Source organism: Diabrotica virgifera, chromosome 1 (assembly GCF_917563875.1).
Source record: "Diabrotica virgifera virgifera chromosome 1, PGI_DIABVI_V3a".
Taxonomy (NCBI): Eukaryota; Metazoa; Arthropoda; class Insecta; order Coleoptera; family Chrysomelidae; genus Diabrotica; species Diabrotica virgifera.
The window spans coordinates 271,966,432-271,988,800 of record NC_065443.1 but is presented as its reverse complement, the minus strand read 5'-3'; the positions used below and the strand labels follow the sequence as shown (position 1 = coordinate 271,988,800).

Below are 22,369 nucleotides of genomic sequence, written 5' to 3'. Positions count from 1 at the left end.
ACAAACCTACCAAATATATGACTATAAATATAAGTAAACTACTGACAGATAAAAAGATAAACGACTGGGTAAGAGGAGGATAACAAAGGTCGATCATATCAAGATCACTCAAGCATTTATTAGAAATGTAATTATTTTTTCTCTTGTGATACAGTCGAACCCGATTATTGGAATAGCTTTCGTGCCAAGCACAAATATTTCTATAATAGTCGAGGAAATTAAGCATTTCGGCTCGCAATTTTTTCGTCCAACATGGATTTACTTGAAATTTTCACAGAAGCTAGGGAATAGTCCAAGGATCATTTTCTATATCATACCGCTGTACGCTAAAACCTTGGGGGTGGTTGCCACCCCATCTCGGGGCGGGAATTATTTATTACATTTTAACCATGTAAATCGATGTAAAAACTAATTCTAAGACAAAAATGTTTTTTACATTTTCTTCGTAAAACTAATATTTTTCGAGTTATTCGCGCTTGAACGTAAGAGTTTTTCGATGAAAAAATCGACTTTTTTAGAGGGTTTTTTGAGAATACCTCGAAAAATATGCATTTAAACAAAAAAACTTTATATACCAAAATTGTATCTTTTAGTAACACAAACCCAATTATTTTTCTGTAATATCTTTAAGACCAATACAAACCGAGATGCGGCATGTTAAAAGTTAGCTTTTTTCGTCAAATGCATAATTTGAAATATTCAAAGTAAAATAGCGGAAAAACTTTCCATTTTTCAAAGAAAACTCAAATAATCTTTTTTCTAGTATACAGTTAAGCCTTTCAAAAAATAATAATAACAAGTTTTTAGCCTGAAAATTAAGCGACTTATGATCAGAAAAAGGTCGGTACCTGCTTTTCTCTATGAAAAAATCAGTGAAAACAACCCCCTAACTACCATCCTAATTTAAAATTGGTCTTCACCTTTCTGTAATTCCTTTTATATTTGTATTATCAATACACTCAAGTAGTTTGACCTATTTAAAAGGCCTAATTTTAGAATAATTGGAGTTTAAAGAAAAATAAATTTTTTGGAATTTCCCATTTTTCTCCTTTTACTTCAAAATATCTTCGAAAATACTGAATACGAAAAAAATAATAGATTACTAAATTGTATCTATTTTACCAACTAAAATTCCCTTGTGCATAGATTTTTATTAAAGTGAACAGTTAGCGAGATATAGCTGTTTAAAACGTCTATTTATGAGCAAACACCCCCTTATTCGAGCCCTTTAAACCCACCCTAATTAAAAACTAAGGGATCTTACGGAATTTAGTTTACAAAGTCTTATAACTCTTCAAAAATCCTACAGTCATTTTTGAAAAAACTTTTTATCGACCAAAAATGTTTATAAAACGATTTTTTTTTTCGAAAAATTCGGATAATGAGCTTATGGATAATTTTCAATGTATGTATAATACCACAGAATCGGTTCGTATACTGGAAGATGACTAAAAAGCTATTTGTATTTGTACATATTTGTAAATTCGTATTTTTGTTTAAATAAATGTTTTTGTAATTCTTTAATTCTACTTTTTTTTCTGTATAGATCTATTAAAATATCTACTTATAAAAACTGTAATGTTATTAAGGGTTGGAATATTATGATGTTTTATCCTAAAGTATAAAACAATCATTATTTAACCAATCAAAACCAAATTTTACCCATATTAAAGTTTGCAATGTTTTCATATAATTTTTGACAATAAGGGGTAGTTTACACCCCTAAAAATAATCAACGCCCTTAAGCATGATATAAATATGAAGTACAGGGTGAGATGATCTCAATCCCAAATTTTTATGTAAATCGATGCAAGCCGAAATTATTCTTTTAGGATAAGTAAATATTTTTATATATAGCTCCAACAAGGTTGGTTTTAAGGGTTGAAATATTATGATAGTATGTCTTAAAGCATAAAACAATCATTACGTAACTAATAAGAACCAAATGTTGACAATATTAAAGTTTAAAATGTTATTTTATAATTTTTTTACAATTAGGGGTAGTTTTCACCCTTAAAAAACCAAAAGCGTACAACGGCTCAATATAGAAAACGAACTAGAGGGTGTAATGAGCCTAATCCCAAATCTTTGTACAAATCGATGCTGGACGAAAAAATTGCGAGGTTTTGCCATTTTTTCAGCTTCATTTCCTCGACTATAACTGAAATATTCTAATATTATAACCGATCATTGGTAGCTAGTAGAAACGTTTCGGAACCTCAAAATTTTATTCTTTAAACCGGGATATTCCTATAACCGGTATTCTAATAAGCGGGTTCGACTGTAATAATTTGTATGTACGTGTAGACATAATATGACTTTTAAGTCCCTTTTACTTTTCAGTGTGGGGACTAGACATAATATGCTAACTTTAAATTCGGTATGCATGTATTATTTCAGGTTAATATCCTAGTGATACATTTTTTTGTCATTATCCATTCTTATAAGCTGACCATCCCAGCGTAATTTTTATATATTTGCGAATGCAAAACTATCATATTTTTCACTTAGTACAAAGAGCGCAAACCAGCACTCTAAATCGACGATTTTCGACTCTAATTGGAGTCCTCATCAGAGAGGCGTAGGTGTGCTGCTCTCTGCCCCAAGTGAAGAAACTCCAAGAGCTTATCCCCGCATTGTAACTGACGTTTATGGAATAGGTATCTAACGATATCTGGCAACTGAGGTTCAAAGTTTTCAACTTAACAGAAATATTAAAAATATGGAAAAATATTAAAAATATTCCTAAAAGTTGTTTAATTAAAAACTTATTGGACTATTTTCCTGGTAACACATCCATGGCTTCTAAAAATTTCAAGCCAGATGGATGCTGAAGCGAAGAAGACAAGAGGGAATTGTAAAACTTGCAATTAACAACCCCGTCTCGTTCAGCTGGTAAATTCCAACGGAAAAGACCTATGTTACTCAAATCAGTTGCAATGCGAAGAGAGCTTATCCACGCACTGTAACTGACGTTTATGGGGTAGGTGTCTAGCGACATCTGGCAACTGAAAGTCAAAGTTTTCAACCTAAGAAACCATGGAGGTGTTACCAGCAAAATGGTCTAATAAGTTTTCAATAAAAATATCTTTGAGGAATATTTTTAATATTTTTCAATAGTTTTAATATTTCTATTAGGTTGAAAATTTTGATTTTCAAGGTTTATAATCTTTTTTGCCATTATCCATATTTCTACGCCTCATGTTGCTTATGGTCATATGATAGTTTTGTACACTTTGAACTTTACTTCCCTATGGATGTTTTTGGATCCAAATACTTGCGCTAGGAAGAAGTATGCTTTGCTAGCCGCATTATCTGTTTCCGTATTTCCTCTTTCTCGCCGCGGTCCTCAGTTTATTTTACACCCAGGTATGTGAGGTATTTTCTCTCTTTAATCCTGACCCCCCGGAGGGAGTGTAGTGGTCGACGTCATGTCGTGTATTGTCTGTCTCCAAAAATCTTTGTCTCTGGTCATTTCTTTTAACTCATTCATAGGTCTTTGGCATATTCCTGTAATTTGATCGATCCATTTTGTTGGAGATCTTTCTCGTGATGTTCGGCCTTCCACCTTTCCTTGTATAATGAGGCTTTTCAATGTTTTCTGTGTTTGCTCTCATAACATGTCCAAGGTATTTTAATTGTTGGAGATGGACTTTACTGGAGAGTCGTTGGCTAACTTTTAGCTCTCTTAAAATTGAATTATTTGTTCTATGGTCGGTCCAAGGAATTCGTAGCATTCGTCTCCAACAGAACATTTCAGTGGCGTCTATCTTTCTTGTTTCCGAATTTCTCAGGGTCCAAGATTTACATCCGTAGGTCAGTATTGGGAATATTAAGCAGTTGATCAACCTCATCTTTAACGCTCTTGAAATTTCACAGTCCTTGCATATTGTGGTCATTTTTGTTGTGGCGAATTTTGCTAGATCACATCTACGTTTTATTTCTTCCTGTAGTGACCCTGTGTTTGTGATTAATGTGCCCAGATATAAGTATGAGCTCACAACCTCAAAGCGATCAATTGTGGTTATGTGTGGATCATTGTTATGTAGTTTATCTACTACCTCAATATTAGCGTGGTTCTATTGTATAATTCTGCAAGAATAATTTTTTCCTTGCTTGTATTATGCCTTTGATTTTGTCTACCTTGACGGCTAGTCCTATTTCTTTCGCATTTCTTTCAAGCTGCACATACATTTGTATGATACCTCTTGTGGTTCGTTTGCGTACATCACAATCGTATTAGACTTAATAAGCAATAAATTTTTAATTTATGGACATTTTTCTTATAGTTCCATACGTATTTTTTTCCCCTGAATAATCGAATTTTTTACAATATACCAGGTACATAAATACCGTTTTGGTTTTTAAACGACCAATCACAACAAAAGTAGGTTATTCGCTTTACTGTATTCTCCACTTGTGACAACCTATCAACACCAATACTGTAGAACTGCACTGACCAAAAGAAAAGTGAATAATCAGATTAAGGGCCGGTTGTTCGAACGCTAATCAAAACTGATCATTATCAAATATTTAATTACAATTATATTTGATTAAGCGTACTTCTGACATATGTCGCATTTTGAGGTTATGTTGACTGATTTATTTTATTATTTTGGTTTTAATTTAAAATAAAACATAATTAAACTCTTTCTGATGTTAATTTCTTGTTTTTACTTACAAATCAATAATAATAATAAGCAATTTTTAATAATTTAAGAGCTGCAGCCATATTTTAATTACTGTTTTACCTACAATCAATAACTGATTAGTGTTTTACATGTATTTTTCATGTCGCGATTTGATTCCCATCAAGAAAATTGATTACAGTAAATGATTAATTATAATCAACTTCTTGATTAGCGTTCGAGCAACCGGCCCTTAACGAACTAAACATAAAACAACGTATAAAAGGTCTCAAAAACAAAAAATTAGGTATTGGTAAGTTAAAATGCGAAAAGAAGAACAAAAACATAGGTTCAATGACACTTTCTTTAAAAGGATTAATATGGGAAATGAGATAAATAATCTTAGATTTCCTGATAAAGAAAACTCAATAATACAACAATATATTTTTTGTACTTATCTTGAAATCTATCAACAAATTGCATATATGTATTTGTTTATTTATTATTAGTAATTGTAGGAATTTGAGTAAGTCCCAATAATTACGAAAATTGTCTGAACCTTGTATTGATTTTGCAAGTTTATTGTGGTAAACAAAACTGAGTATAAAAGAACATTTTGTATCATTCAGCAAACATAAAGAGATCAGTTTTCAAATAAAACATATTCATAATTTTATAAAAGTGTACAGTTAAGCAATTGTTTAAATTAGAACCGTATAAATATTGAAATTATTTTCAAGATGAAGGTTTTTATTTTTATTTTTCTAGCTATTGCTGCAGTTCAAGCATTAAGTGATAATGAAGAATGGGTACAGTTTAAGGTAAGAAAAGACTCCCGAATCCTAATGTTTATTAATTTATTCTTCGTGTGCATTGTTTGTTGCAGAAGTGCGCTATCTTCATAACAACTTTAATTTTATGTCGACTCGATTCAAGTTTTCTGTTAACCCAGATATGAAAATATCAAAAGGCACCGCTAGGAAACTCTTCCAAAATGCGATTCAGAGAACCTATAAGAAACGAGTCTTTGTACTCTCATAAAGAATATGGCATTAGTAAAAATAGAAAAATAGACAGTTTAGTTTTGATTTAAATCTGTTTCTAGATCTGTCTTTAAAGACCTAGAAATAGCGCTATCGGGGGATGGCAGGAAACAGATTTAAATCAAAACTAAACCGTCTATTTTTCTATTTTTACTAATGTTATACTCTGTATGAGAGTACAAAGGCTCGTTTCTTATAGGTTCTCTGAATCGCATTTTGGAATATTTTCCTAGCGGCGACATTCATTTCGCTAATTCCCCGTTAGAGGGCGTTCTAACCTTACTCCGGTATAAATAGTTTTATTGTATACCGAGAACTACGGAAGTTTTGATGTAAATTTGTCTTCTCGCATAGCCTCCTTGATAACAGGTAGACCTAGAAATAGCGCTATCGGGGGATGGCAGGAGACAGATTTAAATCAAAACTAAACCGTCTATTTTTCTATTTTAACTTTAATTTTGTTTGTGGCGATTCTGAATAACTCGATAGATGTTAGTCCGAAATATTAGCGTAACTTTTTAAGCCATCAGTGTCTTCTTCCGGGTCAGCGTTTGCACTCTTTTTTACCCTGTATTGTCAGTTGGAGTATACACTATTACTATCATGTCTCATAATATGACCAAGGTATTCAAGTTTCCGTTTATTAATTATTGTGAAAGATATTTCTTTTTGTTTTCCCATTCGGTGCAATACCTCAACTTGGGTGATTTGGTTCGTCCAGGATATATTGGGGGTACGTCGGTACACCTACATTTCCAATACCGCTAGTATTTCCGTTATTGTCCAGGTCTCTGCGCCATACAGCAAGACTGGAAATACGTAGCATTTTAGCAGCCGTATTTTTAGTGGCAGTGGTATGTCGTAATGAGTGAATATAAATTTCTTATGTTGTTAAATGTTCCTCTAGCCTTTTCAACTCTAGATCGTATTTTGGTTTTTTGATCCCATTTCGAGTTGACGACTATTCCATCGTACCTATACATATGGGCATATGTTTTGAATTAAATTGGTTTTTATTAATTTATTGTTTAATAAATGTTTTGTTTATCTACTTAGGTAAAACAAGGCAAAAGCTACAGAAATTATGTCGAAGAACAAAACCGGTTCACAATTTTTCAAGAAAATTTAAGAAAAATCGAAAATCACAATGAAAAATATTACCATGGACTATCCACTTTTAAATTGGGAGTAACTAAATTTTCAGATTTGACTGAAAAAGAATTTGCCGATATGTTAGGACTTTCTAAAGCTGACAAACCCACTAGACCACATGTGACACATTCACTCACTCCAGTAAAAGATCTTCCATCCATGTTTGATTGGAGAGAGAAAGGAGCAGTCACCGAGGTCAAGAATCAAGGTTCTTGCGGATCCTGTTGGAGTTTCAGTACGGTAAGTCGTTATTATTGTATCGTTGTTCTTATGTATGTTAAATTCTTACTATATATTGCAGAAAACCTATTTAAATCAATTTCTCTTAAATGTTATGAAAACTACCTTCTGTATACATAATGTTTAACTCAAATCGTTGCATTAGGTGACCTTTTTATTATCACCCTACTTCTTTTTGATCGTTTGTTCTCCTTCTTCGTTTTGTGTGGACATGCCTTTGTACGTTTTTCCAATATGCACCCATAAATTTGCTCCATTATTTTAGTGGACCTCCGCTGACCGTCTTCCTATTGGATCGTCCCTTTCCGTACTTATTACTCTATATCTTGTCATTCGGCTTATGTGGTCGTGCCAGTTATTAATATTCTCCACTTTGTATCTCCGTCGTAGGTACATCAGTACTTATATCTCTGTGCTGTAGTGTCTTACTATCGATTTTTCGAAGAGTTTTCATGTCTTCTGTTTCTAGCATTATTTTTGTCTTCTGTGTGTCAAGTCGTATTTTCCCGGCGTCTATCATTATCGATCTGACGACTGTTTTGTAAATTCTGCCTTTCATTTTTTTGTCGATATTTTTATTTTTCCATATATTATTTCATTCAGGCAACCTGCGGCTCTGTATGCTTTATTCGCACTTGATCTTCCACTTGTGCATCGAGCTTTTTGTGGCTAGAGAGTTTGATGTCTAGATATTTCAACCTCATCACTTGTTTTATTATCTGACCCTCTAGTTTTAGTTTACTATGTTGTTCTTTTTGAGAAAATTAACAAGTTAAATTTTCTGGCCGTTGTATTAAAGTGGTGCAGCGTACTTAGGTTGTAAATTATCTTCACTTTAAGGCAAGCCGCACACCAAAGAAACATGAAACGAAAAACATGAAACATGAAACGTAAAACATGTTTCATGAAAATAAAACACTGCTAACCAAATCTCAAAGTCAGCCTACCAATGAAACGAGTGTGATTCATGCTCATGACATATTTTTATTTTCGGAGACTTTCATAAATGGCCGGACGTATATTTGTTTAGAAGTGTTTTATTTCTATGAAAAGTAATTTACGTTTTAAGTTTCTTTGATGTGCCTGCCTAAGAGTTTAATATTGTGTCGTCTGTATAGCAGATTAGCTTAAGTTGTTTTTCTCCCATTTGGTATCGTTTCTCAGTTCTAACCTTTTTATTATTTTATTCGAGATCAGGTTAAACAACAGAGCACTCAGGGAATCTTTCTGCCTTATTCTTTTGCCAACTTTAATTGTACTCTGGGCTAATTAGCAAAATACAAGGAAAAGTTATTTACCAGCAATTTTATTGCTGGAATCGAATCTTATTATTGTATGTATTAATAATATAGATATGCAAAGATACGCATAGTGTGCTACTTTTTTTATAAACAAAATGGCGCCCGAAAATCCTGTTTTTTTCAATTTTTGCTCTATAACTCCAAAGATTTTAACTTTAGACCAAAAACACCCAAATAAAAATTCACCTCAATTAAATTCTGCATAGAGACGTGTTTTTTCTGATTTACTTCGACGAAAACTTTCCCCGGAAAAAGCGGGTTTTTCCAACAAAATCTTTAATTTTCAACTAAACTTTTAGATAAGTAGTTGTTAATCAATAATTAAATAACTTGGTAACGTAAAAGCCCTTTCCGTATGTATTATAATTCCAGAAGTCTAAGGAAATTGAATGAACAGTTTAGCAACAATTAAAATGTTAATTAAAAATTTACGGCGCTATAATAACGGCAGTAGTTATGATGCATTAGAATAACTATGATTTTTTCATAAAAAGACACTATACCTATCTAATGTACTGTACAGAATTGAAATTGGACTATTTACGCGGCCTCAGGAATATTTTAAAATTATAAACAATTTTTTGGCTTATAAACAAATAGAATATCTCGGGAAATATTAAACTAAATTAAATTGCGAAAACGGTATTCGAAATACAGCTGCAGGATGCTTCTTCAAAAAAAAAACGTTTAATTATGACGAGTGGTTCCTGAGATATGACCGGTCAAAGTTGACCGGAATTTACGGCAAAGATATAAAGAATAGGATCATAATTTTCAAACCATCACCTTTTTATTTTTGTCCTCTTTCCCCACACCAATTTTCATATCTTTAAAGTCCTCATAACATATATTATTATAATAAAAACTATCGATAGTACGTGTGAAAATTGCCAAAAATAGCAAAATTCCAATCAAAAATTAGGTTGGAGGAAATGTAACCGTCAAATTTCAAAATCGGTATAAGTTAACAAAATGCATTTTCTCGGCTTCCCATGGAGCAATTTCCTTCATTCTTTTTTTGTTCCCTAATAACTCGAGTAGAGCCATCGAACTAACGCAGTATTAAATGTCAAACTTGCTTTTGTTTTGTTATAATAGATTAATTTATTTATAAGAACAGAAAATTACATATTTTTTCCAGTTGTGGGCTTTTTTTTAGATAAACTTACTACAAGTGTACCTTTTAAAGTTAAAAACATAAATATTCTCATTTGAAAGTGTATAATTATTTAAACAATGTTTATTTAAACAAATTAAAATATTGTGTTATAATAAATAAATAAATTTATTATAACCAAACAAAAGCAAGTTTGACATTTAATAATGCGTTAGTTCGATGGATCTACTCCAGTTACTTGGGAACAAAAAAAGAATGAAGAAAATTGCTCCATGGGAAGCCGAGAAAATGCATTTTTTTAACAAATACCGATTTTGAACTTTGAGGGTTACATTTTCTCCAACCTAATTTTTGATTGGAATTTTGCTATTTTTGGCAATTTTCACACGTATTATCGATAGTTTTTATTATAATAATATATGTTATGAGCATTTTAAAGATATAAAAATTGGTGAGGGAAGAGGATAAAAATAGAAAGGTGATGGTTTAAAAATTATGATCCTATTCTTTATATCTTTGCCGTAAATTCCGGTCAATTTTGACCGGTTGTATCTCAGGAAACACTCGTCATATTTAAACGTTTTTCTTTTGGAAGAAACGTTCTGCCGCTGTCTTTCGAATACCGTTTTTACAATTTAATTTAGTTTAATATTTCCCGAGATATTCTATTTGTTTATAAGCCAAAAAATTGTTTATAATTTTAAAATATTCCTGAGGCCGCTTAAATAGTCCAACTTCAATTCTGTAAAGTACATTAGATAGGTATAGTGTCTTTATATGAAAAAATCATAGTTATTCTTATGCATCATAATTATTCTCGTTGTTATAGCGACCGTAAATTTTTCATTAACATTTCAATTGTTGCTAAACTGTTCATTCAATTTCTATCGGCTTCTACTTATCTAAAAGTTTAACAACTAAACAACTACTTATCTAAAGGTTTAATTGAAAATTAAAGATTTTGTTGGAAAACCCCGCTGTTTCCGGGGAAAGTTTTCGTCGACTTAAATCGGAAAAAACACGTCTTTATGCAGAATTTAATTGCGGTGAATTTTTATTTGGGTGTTTTTGGTCTAAATTTAAAATCTTTGGTGTTATAGAGCAAAAATTGAAAAAACACGATTCTCGGGCGCCATTTTGTTTATAAAAAAAGTAGCACACTATCTGCGGACTTTGCATATCTATATTATTAATATATACAATCATAAGATTCGATTCCAGCAATAAAATTGCTGTTAAATAACTTTTTCCAAAAATGGCCTATTCTCCGATAATCAGCCCAGACTATTGGGTCAGTTAGTTATTCTCCTACTTTTTTTATTGTGTTGTTCTGGTAGATATTTTCACTCGTTTCAATTAGATATTTTCACCTGGCGGGACCACTCTTGCGTACAATGAATGGATAATATTCTTTAATTTAACCTTGTTAAATGCCTTCTTAAGTTGCACCAAACATAAACATGCTGGTTTCTTTTATTATAAGGATTTCCCTTGAATTTGCCTCATTATAAATATGATCTTTCCGACCTAAAACCTTGTTGTTTTTCTGCTAATGTTATAATTATTTAATTCAGTTTTTTTTATTATTAATTTTCTTTTTAATTTTAATGTTGTGTTTAATAAATTGATTTCTCTGAAATTCTCCGGGTCCGATTGCTGTCCCTTTTTGAAGAGAAATAATTAGGACGCTTAATCTCCATTCTTGTGGTACACTGTTTTGTTCTATTATTTTTTGGATTGGTTTTAATTATTTTTTGGCCAGATCTTGTCCTTCGTACTGTAGGAGTCCATTTTATTATTTGTTTTATTGTATTTTTTATACTTATTTAGTTTTTGATTTTTCGCAATGTCATCCAATTTTAATCTTGATTATTGTCTTGCGTTATTGCCTCGTGTACCTCATGTTTTTTGTTGGTAGCACTGTAAGTTCAGTGCCATTTGCAAGGGTCCCTATTTGACAGACAATATTTTAATTACTTGTTGTTCCAAAACTACTTATGTTAATATTTTAACTTTTGTTGCACAGTTTCTATATTTTATTATAAAATAAAATTGAATCTACCTATATAGTATTTAAAATATTTATTTTATTTTATTCTTATACCTATACGCTAATCTTAAACCTATACCGACAAATTTTCTTATAAACTCTCTATAAACAATAATGTGATACTTTTTCTTTTATTTTTATAGACTGGAACAGTAGAAGGAGCTCATTTTCTTAAGACAGGAAAACTGGTCTCTCTAAGTGAACAAAATCTAGTAGATTGCGCAAAAGATAGTTGTAATGGATGTGCAGGTGGATATATGGACAAGGCTCTAGAATACATTGAAGCAGCTGGAGGAATAATGGCCGAAAATGATTATCCTTATGAAGGCATTGATGATAAGTGTAGATTTGATAGGTCTAAAGTAGCTGCCAAAATTAGCAACTTTACTTATATTAAGAAAAATGACGAAGATGACCTAAAAAATGCAGTTGTAGTAAAAGGACCTATATCAGTGGCTATTGATGCTAGTTATAATTTTCAATTATATGACTCAGGTATAAATTATTCTATATCCAATATACAGGTTGTCCAGAAACTCTACCGACAAACGAAGACAGGAGATTCCTCAGATAATTTTAAAACAATTTAACCCAATTCACCTAGTCCGAAGATGCTTCCTAAGGGAGCTACAGCTCTTTGAATATGGCGTCATGTAATTAGTTTTTCTTAAATACCTCCAGAACGCTGTTATTTAAAAAAACAAAAATTGGTATGCGTATTAACTTTCCAGAAATGAATCGACTCCATCCATTCCGAATTTCTAGTACCGGTCATAGGCGTCCGTTTTGGGTAGGGAAACGGTTATTTTACCGCATAACTTTTTTGTCTTTAACTTTTAAGCATTTTTGATACAGGATTATTAAATTGTGAGATATTCTAGTAGTAAAAGTTACTCTTACTTTAAGTCGATAGGATACACCGTTTTCTAGAAAAATCGATTTGAAATTTTTTCGTTCTTTGAATTTCAAAAAAAAATATTAAACAAAAAATTATTTAGAAAGATGAAAACTGGTACATTTATTCATATTCCAAAGATTAATTGATTTCATTAATGGCGAATTTCTAATACCGGTCATAGACGTCCGTTTTGGGTTGGTCAACATTTATTTTATAGCATAACTTTTTTGTCTTTAATTTTTAAGTATTTTTGACACTAGATTATTTAATTATGAGAAATTCAAGTACTAAAAGTTACTCTTGCTTAAGTTGGTTTTTCAATCTTTTTTTTTTTTTCAAATTCCCAAAACTAAAAACTTTCAAATCGATTTTTCTAGAAAACGGTGTGTCCTACCGACTTAAAGTAAGAGTATCTTTTAGTACTAGAATACCTCACAATTTAATAATCCAGTATCAAAAATGCTTAAAAGTTAAAGACAAAAAAGTTATGCGATAAAAAACCGTTGCCCTACCCAAAACGGACGCCTATGACCGGTACTAGAAAAGCGCAATGGATGGAATCGATTCACTTCTGAAAAGTTAATATGTATACAAATTTTTGTTTTTCTAAATAGAATCGTTCTGGAGGTATTTAAGAAAAACAAGTTAGATGGCGCCATCTTCAAAGAGCTCTAGCTCCCTTAGGAAGCATTTTCGGACTAGAAGAATTGGGTTAAATTGTCTTAAAATTATTTGAGGAATCTCCTGTCTTTGTTTGTCGGTAGAGTTTCTGGACACCCTGTATAGTTGCCATTAAGTTATTTCAGAGAACTTTAATCTTAATTTTATTACAAAGTCGACTTGTATTTGAGTGGTGCGGTTAAGTTTCCGACAGAGGTAGAAAGTTATCTATTTTAATCTATTGTACGTTTTTAATTATTACACCTGCTATTCAGTGTGTTTACTTTTCGAAATTTAACGATACTACTCAAATACAAATGATTTTATAATAGGATTAAGATATGGTTCTGCAATAATTTGTTAACAAGCATACAATATACATTTTATAATAATCCACAAAATAATATTAAAAAAACACATCAACAATTTACTTTTATAAAATATATTTTAGGAATACTCGATGATATTTCCTGCAGCAGTGACTTCAATTATTTGAACCATGGGGTACTGGTTGTAGGCTATGGTACAGAGAAAGGACATGATTACTGGATCGTGAAAAATTCCTGGGGTGCTGACTGGGGAATGGATGGATATATATGGATGAGCAGAAACAAAAAGAATCAATGTGGTATTGCTACTGATGCTACGTATCCAAATATATAAAATAGTACATTTTGTATACCCCTCTTTATTATTGTTTAGAAAAATAAATTCTATTTTGATTATTAGATGTTTTACTCCGTTTTAAAACATGTATATAGACGAGAGCTTATTGTTTCTTAAAGTTCAAGCATATCTATTGAAGTATATTTTATAAGGTCCAATCTCTAAATAACTATAAATAATGCATAAATGGTATTCAACAATATAACAAAGTTCATGGACTGTAATTTAAATCTGCAAAGAAAATCAATATAGTATGGTACAGTGAAGAATACCAGAATAAAATGATAAAGTGACAAAAAGATTGGGCAACACTGGGCAACAAAAAAATATAATTAGGCCAGGAACCGAAGCTTTTTACCTCACAATTTTAACAGAACGGACGATTTGCTTGAAAATTTGAGAATAAGTAGTGGATAGTCTAAGGATCAAAATCTATATTATGCCGAAAGGCGCTTTTACCATGGGGGTGGTTGCCACCCTATCTGGAGGCTGGAAATTTTTTATTATATTTTGACCGCAGAAGTTGATAAAAATATTTATTCTAAGCAAAAAATCTTCTATATATTTTTTTGATAAAATTAATAGTTCTCGATTTACTCGTTATCCAAACTGATAGTTTTGTATAGAGAAAATCAATGTTTTTCGATATACCCCTTTACGATTCACTCAATTTTTACCGAAGAAAAAAAGGTTTTCCAATCAAGTTCTTGGGAATTAAATAACCTACAATTTTATATTGAAACATTTTTTCGTAAGTCTGATGATAATTTTTCTATTCTGAAGAAACTGGCATTTTTTACCAAACTACAAAATCTCGTTATTCGCTTTTAAATCCAGTTTTTTTAAAACTAATCATTCTAAGCCAGTCACACTTCTAGAATCTATTAATAATACATAAATAAATAAGAATGAATAAGGCCAATGACTAAAAACACCGCTAACTTAGATTATCATGCTTCCAATTGGATTTCTCCTTTTTTTTCAAAAAAATATATTGAGTTCTGAACCGTAACTTTTTTATTTTTATACTAGAAAGTTTAGTAAAAAAATTTTTTGTAGGTTTTTACAAGATATATAAGCTTATTAATATTAAATCTTTTTAAAGTCCTCAGTCGCAAAAAGAGGTGACTTTAAAAGAGTTGGTAAAGGTTGTTTTTGCATGTTTTAATTATTGTCAATTTCTCACTCAAAATACAAAAAATCATTCTAAGCCGGTAAAACTTTTAGAACCTATTAATAATACATAAATAAAAAAGACCGAATAAGGTCAATAGACCGGGCAGTACCGTCGCCCCCGCTAGCGCAATTATTCCGATTCGATTTTTTTGCACAAACTTACTCAAAAAGAGGTCCTTATTACATATCCACATGGTGCCGGGCGGTGCCGTGGTCGAAAAATTTTTTAAACAATTTTTTTAAACAAATTTACAACAATAATTTTTTTATTTCCAACAACTTTTTTTAGATAATTTGGGTCATTCTGAGCAAAAAAGGTCTCTTGTTATTTTTCTCTAAAATTGACTGTTGTCGAGTTATACGCGATTAAAAATTTGAAAAATGCGAAAATGGCCATTTTCAAGGCTTCATAACTCGATCAAAAATGATTATTATGAAATTCAAAAAGTGACAAAATCAAGATTCAAATACCTTCTTCAGCGTTCTGAAGAGATTTTTGTCATTAATTTATTACAAAGCTGTTATTTTTAGTTATTAACAATTAGCGCTATAGTCCAACTTTATCATCACCCCCGTTAACGGAACTATTTCGATTAGATTTTTTTGGACAAACTTATTCAAAAAAAGGTCCTTCTCACATATCCACAGGGTGCCGGGCGGTGCCGTGGTCGAAAAATTTTTTAAACAATTTTTTTTTTAATAAATTCACAAAAATAATTTTGTTATTTCCAACAATTTTTTTAGATAATTTGGGTCATTCTGAGCAAAAAAGGTCTCGTGTCATTTTTCTCTAAAATTGACTGTTGCCGAGTTATACGCGATTAAAAATTTGAAAAATGCGAAAATGGCCATTTTCAAAGCTTCATAACTCGATCAAAAATGATTATTATGAAATTCAAAAAGTGACAAAATCAATATTCAAATACCTTCTTTAGCGTTCTGAAGAGATTTTTGTCATTAATTTATTACAAAACTGTTATTTTCAGTTATTAACAATTAGCGCTATAGTCTAACTGTATCGTCGCCCCCGTTAGCGGAACAATTTCGATCAGATTTTTTTGACAATCTTACTCAAAAAGGGGTCCTCATAACATATCCACAGGCTGCCTTGCGGTGCCGTGGTCGAAAAAATTTTTAAACAATTTTTTTTAAACAAATTCACAAAAATCATTTTTTTATTTCCCACAATTTTTTTAGATAACTTGGGTCATTCTGAGCAAAAAAGGTCTCTTGTAATTTATGTCTAAAATTGATTGTTGTCGAGTTATATGCGATTAAAAATTGGAAAAATACAAAAATGGACATTTTAAGGCTTCATAAGTCGTTTAAAAATGATTATTATGAAATTCAAAAAGTGGCAAAATCAAGATTGAAATACCTTCCTCAGCGTCCTGAAGAGATTTTTGTCATTATTTCATTACAAAGCTGTTATTTTTAGTTATTAACAATTAGCGGTATAGTCCAACTCTATCGTCGCCCCTGTTAGCGGAACTATTTCGATTAGATTTTTTTTGCACAAACTTACTCAAATATAGGTCCTTATAACATATCCACAGAGCGCCGGCCGGTGGTCGAAAAATTGTATAAACAATTTTTAGACCACGGCACCGGCCGGCACCCTGCTGATACGTTATAAGAACCTCTTTTTGAGTAAGTTTGTACAAAAAAAATCTAATCGAAATAGTTCCGCTAACGGGGCTGACGATACAGTTGAACTATAGCGCTAATTGAAAATAACTAAAAGTAACAGCTTTGTAATAAAATAATGCCAAAAATATCTTCCAGACGTTGAAGAAGATATTTGAATCTTGATTTTGTCACTTTTTTGAATTTCACAATAATCATTTTTGATCGAGTTATGAAGCCTTGAAAATGGCCATTTTCGCATTTTTACTCGCGTATAACTCGACAACAGTCAATTTTAGAGAAAAATGACAAGAGATCTTTTTTGCTCAGAATGACCCAAATTATCTAAAAAAAATTGCAGGAAATAAAAAAATTATTTTTGTGAATTTGTTTAAAAAAAATTATTTAAAAATTTTTTCGACCACGGCACCGCCCGGCACCATAAGGATATGTTATAAGGACCTCTTTTTGAGTAAGTTTGTGCAAAAAAATCTAATCGAAATAGTTCCGTTAACGGGAGCGGCGATACAGTTGGACTATAGCGCTAATTGTTAATAACTAAAAATAACAGCTTTGTAATAAAATAATGAAAAACATCTCTTCAGGACGCTGAAGGTGTTCGAATCTTGATCTTGTCACTTTTTTAATTTCATAATAATAATTTTTAATCGAGTAATGAAGCCTTGAAAATGGCATTTTCGCATTTTTCAAATTTTTAATCGCGTATAACTCGACAACAGTCGTGTTTAGAGAAAAATGAGCAAATACCTTTTTTACTCACAATGATCCAAGTTATCTAAAAAAAATTGTAGGAATTGAAAAAATTATTTTTGTGAATTTGTTTAAAAAAAATTGTTTAAAAAATTTTTCGACCACGGCACCGCCCGGCACCCTGTGGATATGTTATAAAGACCTCTTTTTGTGTAAGTTTGTGCAAAAAAATCGAATCGAAATAGTTCCGCTAACGGGGGCGACGATACAGTTGGACTATACCGCTAATTGTTAATAACTAAAAATAACAGCTTTGTAATAAAATAGCGACAAAAATCTCTTCATAGCGTTGAAGAAGGTATTTGAATCTTGATTTTGTCACTTTTTGAATTTCATAATAATTTTTAATCGAGTTATGAAGCCTTGAAAATGGCTATTTTCGCATTTTTCAAATTTTTAATCGCGTATAACTCGACAACAGTCAATTTTAGAGAAAAATGACAGGAGACCTTTTTTGCTCAGAATGACCCAAATTATCTAAAAGAAATTGTTGAAAATAAAAAAATTATTTTTGTGAATTTGTTTAAAAAAAATTGTTTAAAAAGTTTTTCCACCACGGCGCCGCCCGGCACCCTGTGGATATGTTATAAGGACCTCTTTTTGAGTAAGTTTGTGCAAAAAAATCGAATCGGAATAATTGCGCTAGCGGGGGCGACGATACTGCCCAGTCTACAATGACTAACTTAAATTAGGGTGGTGATTATTGGGTTGCTTGCGATCACTTTTTTGCTGAAAAAATAGGAACTGACATTCTTCTCATTATAAGTCACTTAATTTTTGAGCAAGAGGCTTTTTTTAATTTCTGTAGATAGATAATATTTTTAAGTACTTTAAATTAGTTTGAACAAGTTGTCATCGAAAAATGCATAGTTTTCGCGTCTTTTGAATTTGAAACTATAATATTTAGCATTTGACGAAGAAGAGCCAACATATATAGCTCGATTACTATTGGTCTTAAAGAAAATTAAAAAAAAAACGGTTTTGTTTATTTTTTCAAAATATACATTTTTGTTAAGTAAAGTTCTTTTGATAAAAGAAAACTTTTGGAGTTATTAGCAGAAAACTTATTAAAAACATTGATTTTTTCGATATAAAACTAACACTTTGGATAGCGAATAAATCGAAAACTATCAGTTTTATCAAAAAAATGTATAAAAGGTTTTTTGCTTAAAATGAAAGTTTTTACCGACTTTTGCTGTTAAAATATAATAAAAAATGTCCACCCCTGAGATGGGGTGGCAACCACCCCCATGGTAAAAGCGCCTTTCGGCATGATATAGATTTTGATTCTTAAATTACTACTTATTCTCAAATTTTCAAGCAAATTGATCCATTCTGTAAAAATTGCGAGGTTTTGTCCTATTTTAAGCTTCATTACTTTAGTCCAGAAAGCCACTGCGCGTCCGCTAGGAAAAATATTCTAATTCGGATTTTTTGCACAATCTTACTCAAAAAGGACTCCTTTTAACAAATTTGCATGTTGCCAGGACCAAAAGGTGGTCAAAAATTTTTTAAACGTTTTTTTTTTTTGTTTTTTTCCTAAAATTTTTTTTTTTGCATGGAAAAAAGTTTTTTTAGGTTTTTTGGATCATTTCAAACAGAAAAGGTCTTTAGTGACTTTTCTCTAAAAATGATAGTTTTTGACATATAAGCGATTAAAAATTGAAAAATTGCGAAATCGGCCATTTTTAACCCTCAAAAACTATGTGAAAAACTGAAAATTTGAATGTTGCCAAGATAGGTGGATATTCTTTAAACATCGATTAATGAAATCCCGAAGAGTTTTTTGCAATACAATATTCAAAACTCCTTTGTTTTTTAATTGCTAATCAAGCGTGCGCGACACTATTTTCCACCGACAGTATGGTGCAAATGAAAGGAATAAATTCGTTATTTCGTAAACCGGCGACTTTAAGGAAAAATCCCGAAAGAGGTCGATTTTTATTTTTAAGTTATGATATTGTGGCATATATGGTATACTAGTGACGTCATACATCTGGACGTGATGACGTAATCGATGATTTTTTTAATGAGAATAGGGGTCGTGTGCTAGCTCATTTGAAAGGTTCTTCAATTATCTATTCAGTAATATAAACATTTACATAATTATTTATACAGGGTGTCCAAAATTTTTTTATTAAATTAATTATTTGACAAAAGAAGAAGTAGAAGGACACCTTGTATAAATAATTATGTAAATTTTTACATTACTGAATAGAGAATTGAAGAACCTTTCAAATGAGCTACCACACTACCCCTATTCTCATTTAAAAAAATCATAGATTACGTCATCACGCCCAGATGGATGACGTCACTAGTGTACCATATATGCCACAATATCATAACTTAAAAATAAAAATCGACCTGTTTCGGGATTTTTTATTAAAGTCGCCGGTTTACGAAATAACGAATTTATTCCTTTCATTTGCACCATACTGTCGGTAGAAAACAATGTCGCGCACGCTTGATTAGCAATTAAAAAACAAAGGAGTTTTGAATATTGTATTGCAAAAAACTCTTCGGGATTTCATCAATCGATGTTTAAAGAATATCTACCTACCTTGGCAACATTCAAATTTTCAGTTTTTCACATAGTTTTTGAGGGTTAAAAATGGCCGATTTCGCAATTTTTCAATTTTTAATCGCTTATATGTCAAAAACTATCATTTTTAGAGAAAAGTCACTAAAGACCTTTTCTGTTTGGAATCTCTTCTGTCAAAAAACCTAAAAAAACTTTTTTCCATGCAAAAAAAATAATTTTAGGAAAAAAACAAAAAAAAAAACGTTTAAAAAATTTTTGACCACCTTTTGGTCCTGGCAACATGCAAATTTGTTAAAAGGAGTCCTTTTTCAGTAAGATTGTGCAAAAAATCCGAGTTAGAATATTTTTCCTAGCGGATGCGCAGTGGCTTTCTGGACTACTTGGACTAAATGGTTTGTCCCAAAAGTTCTATTCGCTGATTTTTATAGTCTTTTACCCTGAATTCCAAATAGGCCTGGATCCTTCGTACCAAAAAAAGTTGATTAATAGCAAGCTGAAAATTTGCTAGCTTAACGGTGTCTAGTCTGACAAACTTTGATGTACGGGAACACTGGAACAGGGGAAGTTTTAATTGTGGAACAGTTTAAAAATTTTGAACGTCAGATTACGAAAACGTAATCTGACATCTACAATCCATGTTTTTTTTTCGGACAGAGCATCCTGTCATTTGACATGTGTTCCACTCATTAAAATGTCCAGTTGGTGATAAATACCAGTCTGATTTTTGCATGAGAGTTTAATGAAATGGAAACAAATCAATTGGAAGTTCTGTCCGACAATATACATGGAAAGTAGTTTGACGTTCCAAATTTTTAACCTCTTCCACAATTAAAACTTTCCCTGTTCCAGTGTTCCCATAGATCAAAGTTGGTCCGACTAGACACCGTTAAGCTATTAACAAATTTTCAGCTTGCTATTAATCAACTTTTTATGGTACGCGGGATCCAGGTCTAAAACTGATAATATTTTTTTTAAATAACGTATGGTTTTCTTGTACCCAGTCAAATACAAAGAGCCCATGTGTTTACCTATTTATATCTATACGGATATGGGTTTAGTACATTTAAAGGAGATTGTGAAGGATTTTCTTAAGTAGTTTGCTTCTCGCTTTTTCTTCTTCTTCTTCTTCTTCTTGCAGTACTGTCTCCTATCGAAGGTTGGCTACCATCATAGCAATCTTAACTTTGTTGGCTGCAGCTCTGGCTCATTTGCTTCTGGCTCATTTCTTTTAATGGTGCAACAGTAGTCAGCCAGATCTCTTGGACCCATATTGCTTGATATTATTTTTCCATACCTGAAATATCTTGATGGAAACGTTCTCCATGTTTATCACAACCATCTTCAAGATTTTCTGAAAAAAAAACTAAGTGGGAATCACGTAAATGGGTTTTAATATGCATAAATGTTATATGGCGCACACTGCCCAAATCACGGTAGGCTTTCATTAGATTGTTGATATACTCCATGTATTTATTGTCTTTATAGTTTCATAAAAATATTTTAATTGGGTACATTTTTTCCACAGATGCATGCTCTTTTTTCGAAGCCACTAAGTATATTTTCGAAATTATTAGCTTTTATTAAATAGTTGTGGAGCCCCAAAAATACCTTTTTCAATTTTTATAAATATCTTGTCGTGTAAGAAACTTACCTTTTAAGCGTAAAAATCTTATTCGTTCTTGTCCATAGCTTTAATAAAATCATGGAAAATATACTTTTTTAGGATGAAAGGAAGCAGGAAAACTATGTATAGTACGAAAGCCAAGTAGTTAGTTTAATATTTCAATATAAATTTCATCTTTATCTATAATATTGTATATTTTCTAAAATCAGTTTCGTATTGACATATTATATTATAGTAGGGGAGGATAGTATGCTTAATGTGCAGTCACTCGAGCGCTTTGGGGACCTATTGGGTTGTGAAGAGTAGGTTTTAAAACCAAAAAAATTTGAGTAAAGTTTTACATTTTAGTGGGATTTTCCATTTTTAATTTAATTTTCCATTTCCAACAATCGTTTTTTCCGATTATAGCGTCATTTATCCATAATTCGAAAAAATGTTTTAAATTAAAGTTACTTACTTTTACGTAAGGGATCCGAATCTGCAATAAAAATGGGGGCTCCTATTTAAAATTTTAAAGTTACCCCCACCCCACATTCGTAGGAGTCCTGTTTGGTGCCATTCGATAGATTTTTCAAACATATTGAATAAGTGTATTTTTTAGTTTTTCGATCTAATGTTCATTTCGCGAAATACCGCGGGATTCGTATTTAAAATTTTAAATTTAACCCCCACCCCTCTCCGTGGGCAGTCGTGTTTGGTATCCTTCGATAGATTTTTGACAAATATTGAGCACGTATTTTTTAGTTTTTAGATCTATCGTTCATTTCGCGAAATATTCTCTTTTTTCTTGTGAAACTTTGTGACTCACCCATTTCCTTAGGCCCCACCCAAATCGTCAGATTTTTTAAATATACACTGTTTTGCATGTACTTAAC

At 31.6% G+C, this 22,369-nt stretch overlaps 2 protein-coding genes across 2 annotated transcripts in view; one reads left to right on the top strand and one right to left on the bottom strand.

Annotated features, from left to right (window-relative positions):
- The window catches only part of LOC114333235 (procathepsin L), a 33,458-nt gene extending 12,207 nt beyond the window's left edge, over positions 1 to 21,251 (bottom strand). Inside the window, exon 1 of the mRNA XM_050650527.1 lies at positions 21,165 to 21,251. Within this exon, the coding sequence (XP_050506484.1) occupies positions 21,165 to 21,209 (45 nt within the window). The 5' untranslated portion in view covers positions 21,210 to 21,251. The remainder of the gene's footprint in view (positions 1 to 21,164) is intronic.
- Positions 5,133 to 13,814, top strand: LOC114333234 (procathepsin L-like). Its single transcript, XM_028283094.2, has 4 exons — positions 5,133 to 5,449; positions 6,728 to 7,063; positions 11,675 to 12,026; positions 13,541 to 13,814. The coding sequence occupies exons 1-4, from the start codon at positions 5,369 to 5,371 to the stop codon at positions 13,750 to 13,752; spliced, it is 981 nt and encodes a 326-aa protein (XP_028138895.1). The 5' UTR covers positions 5,133 to 5,368; the 3' UTR covers positions 13,753 to 13,814.
- Positions 21,252 to 22,369: the final 1,118 nt, after the last annotated feature.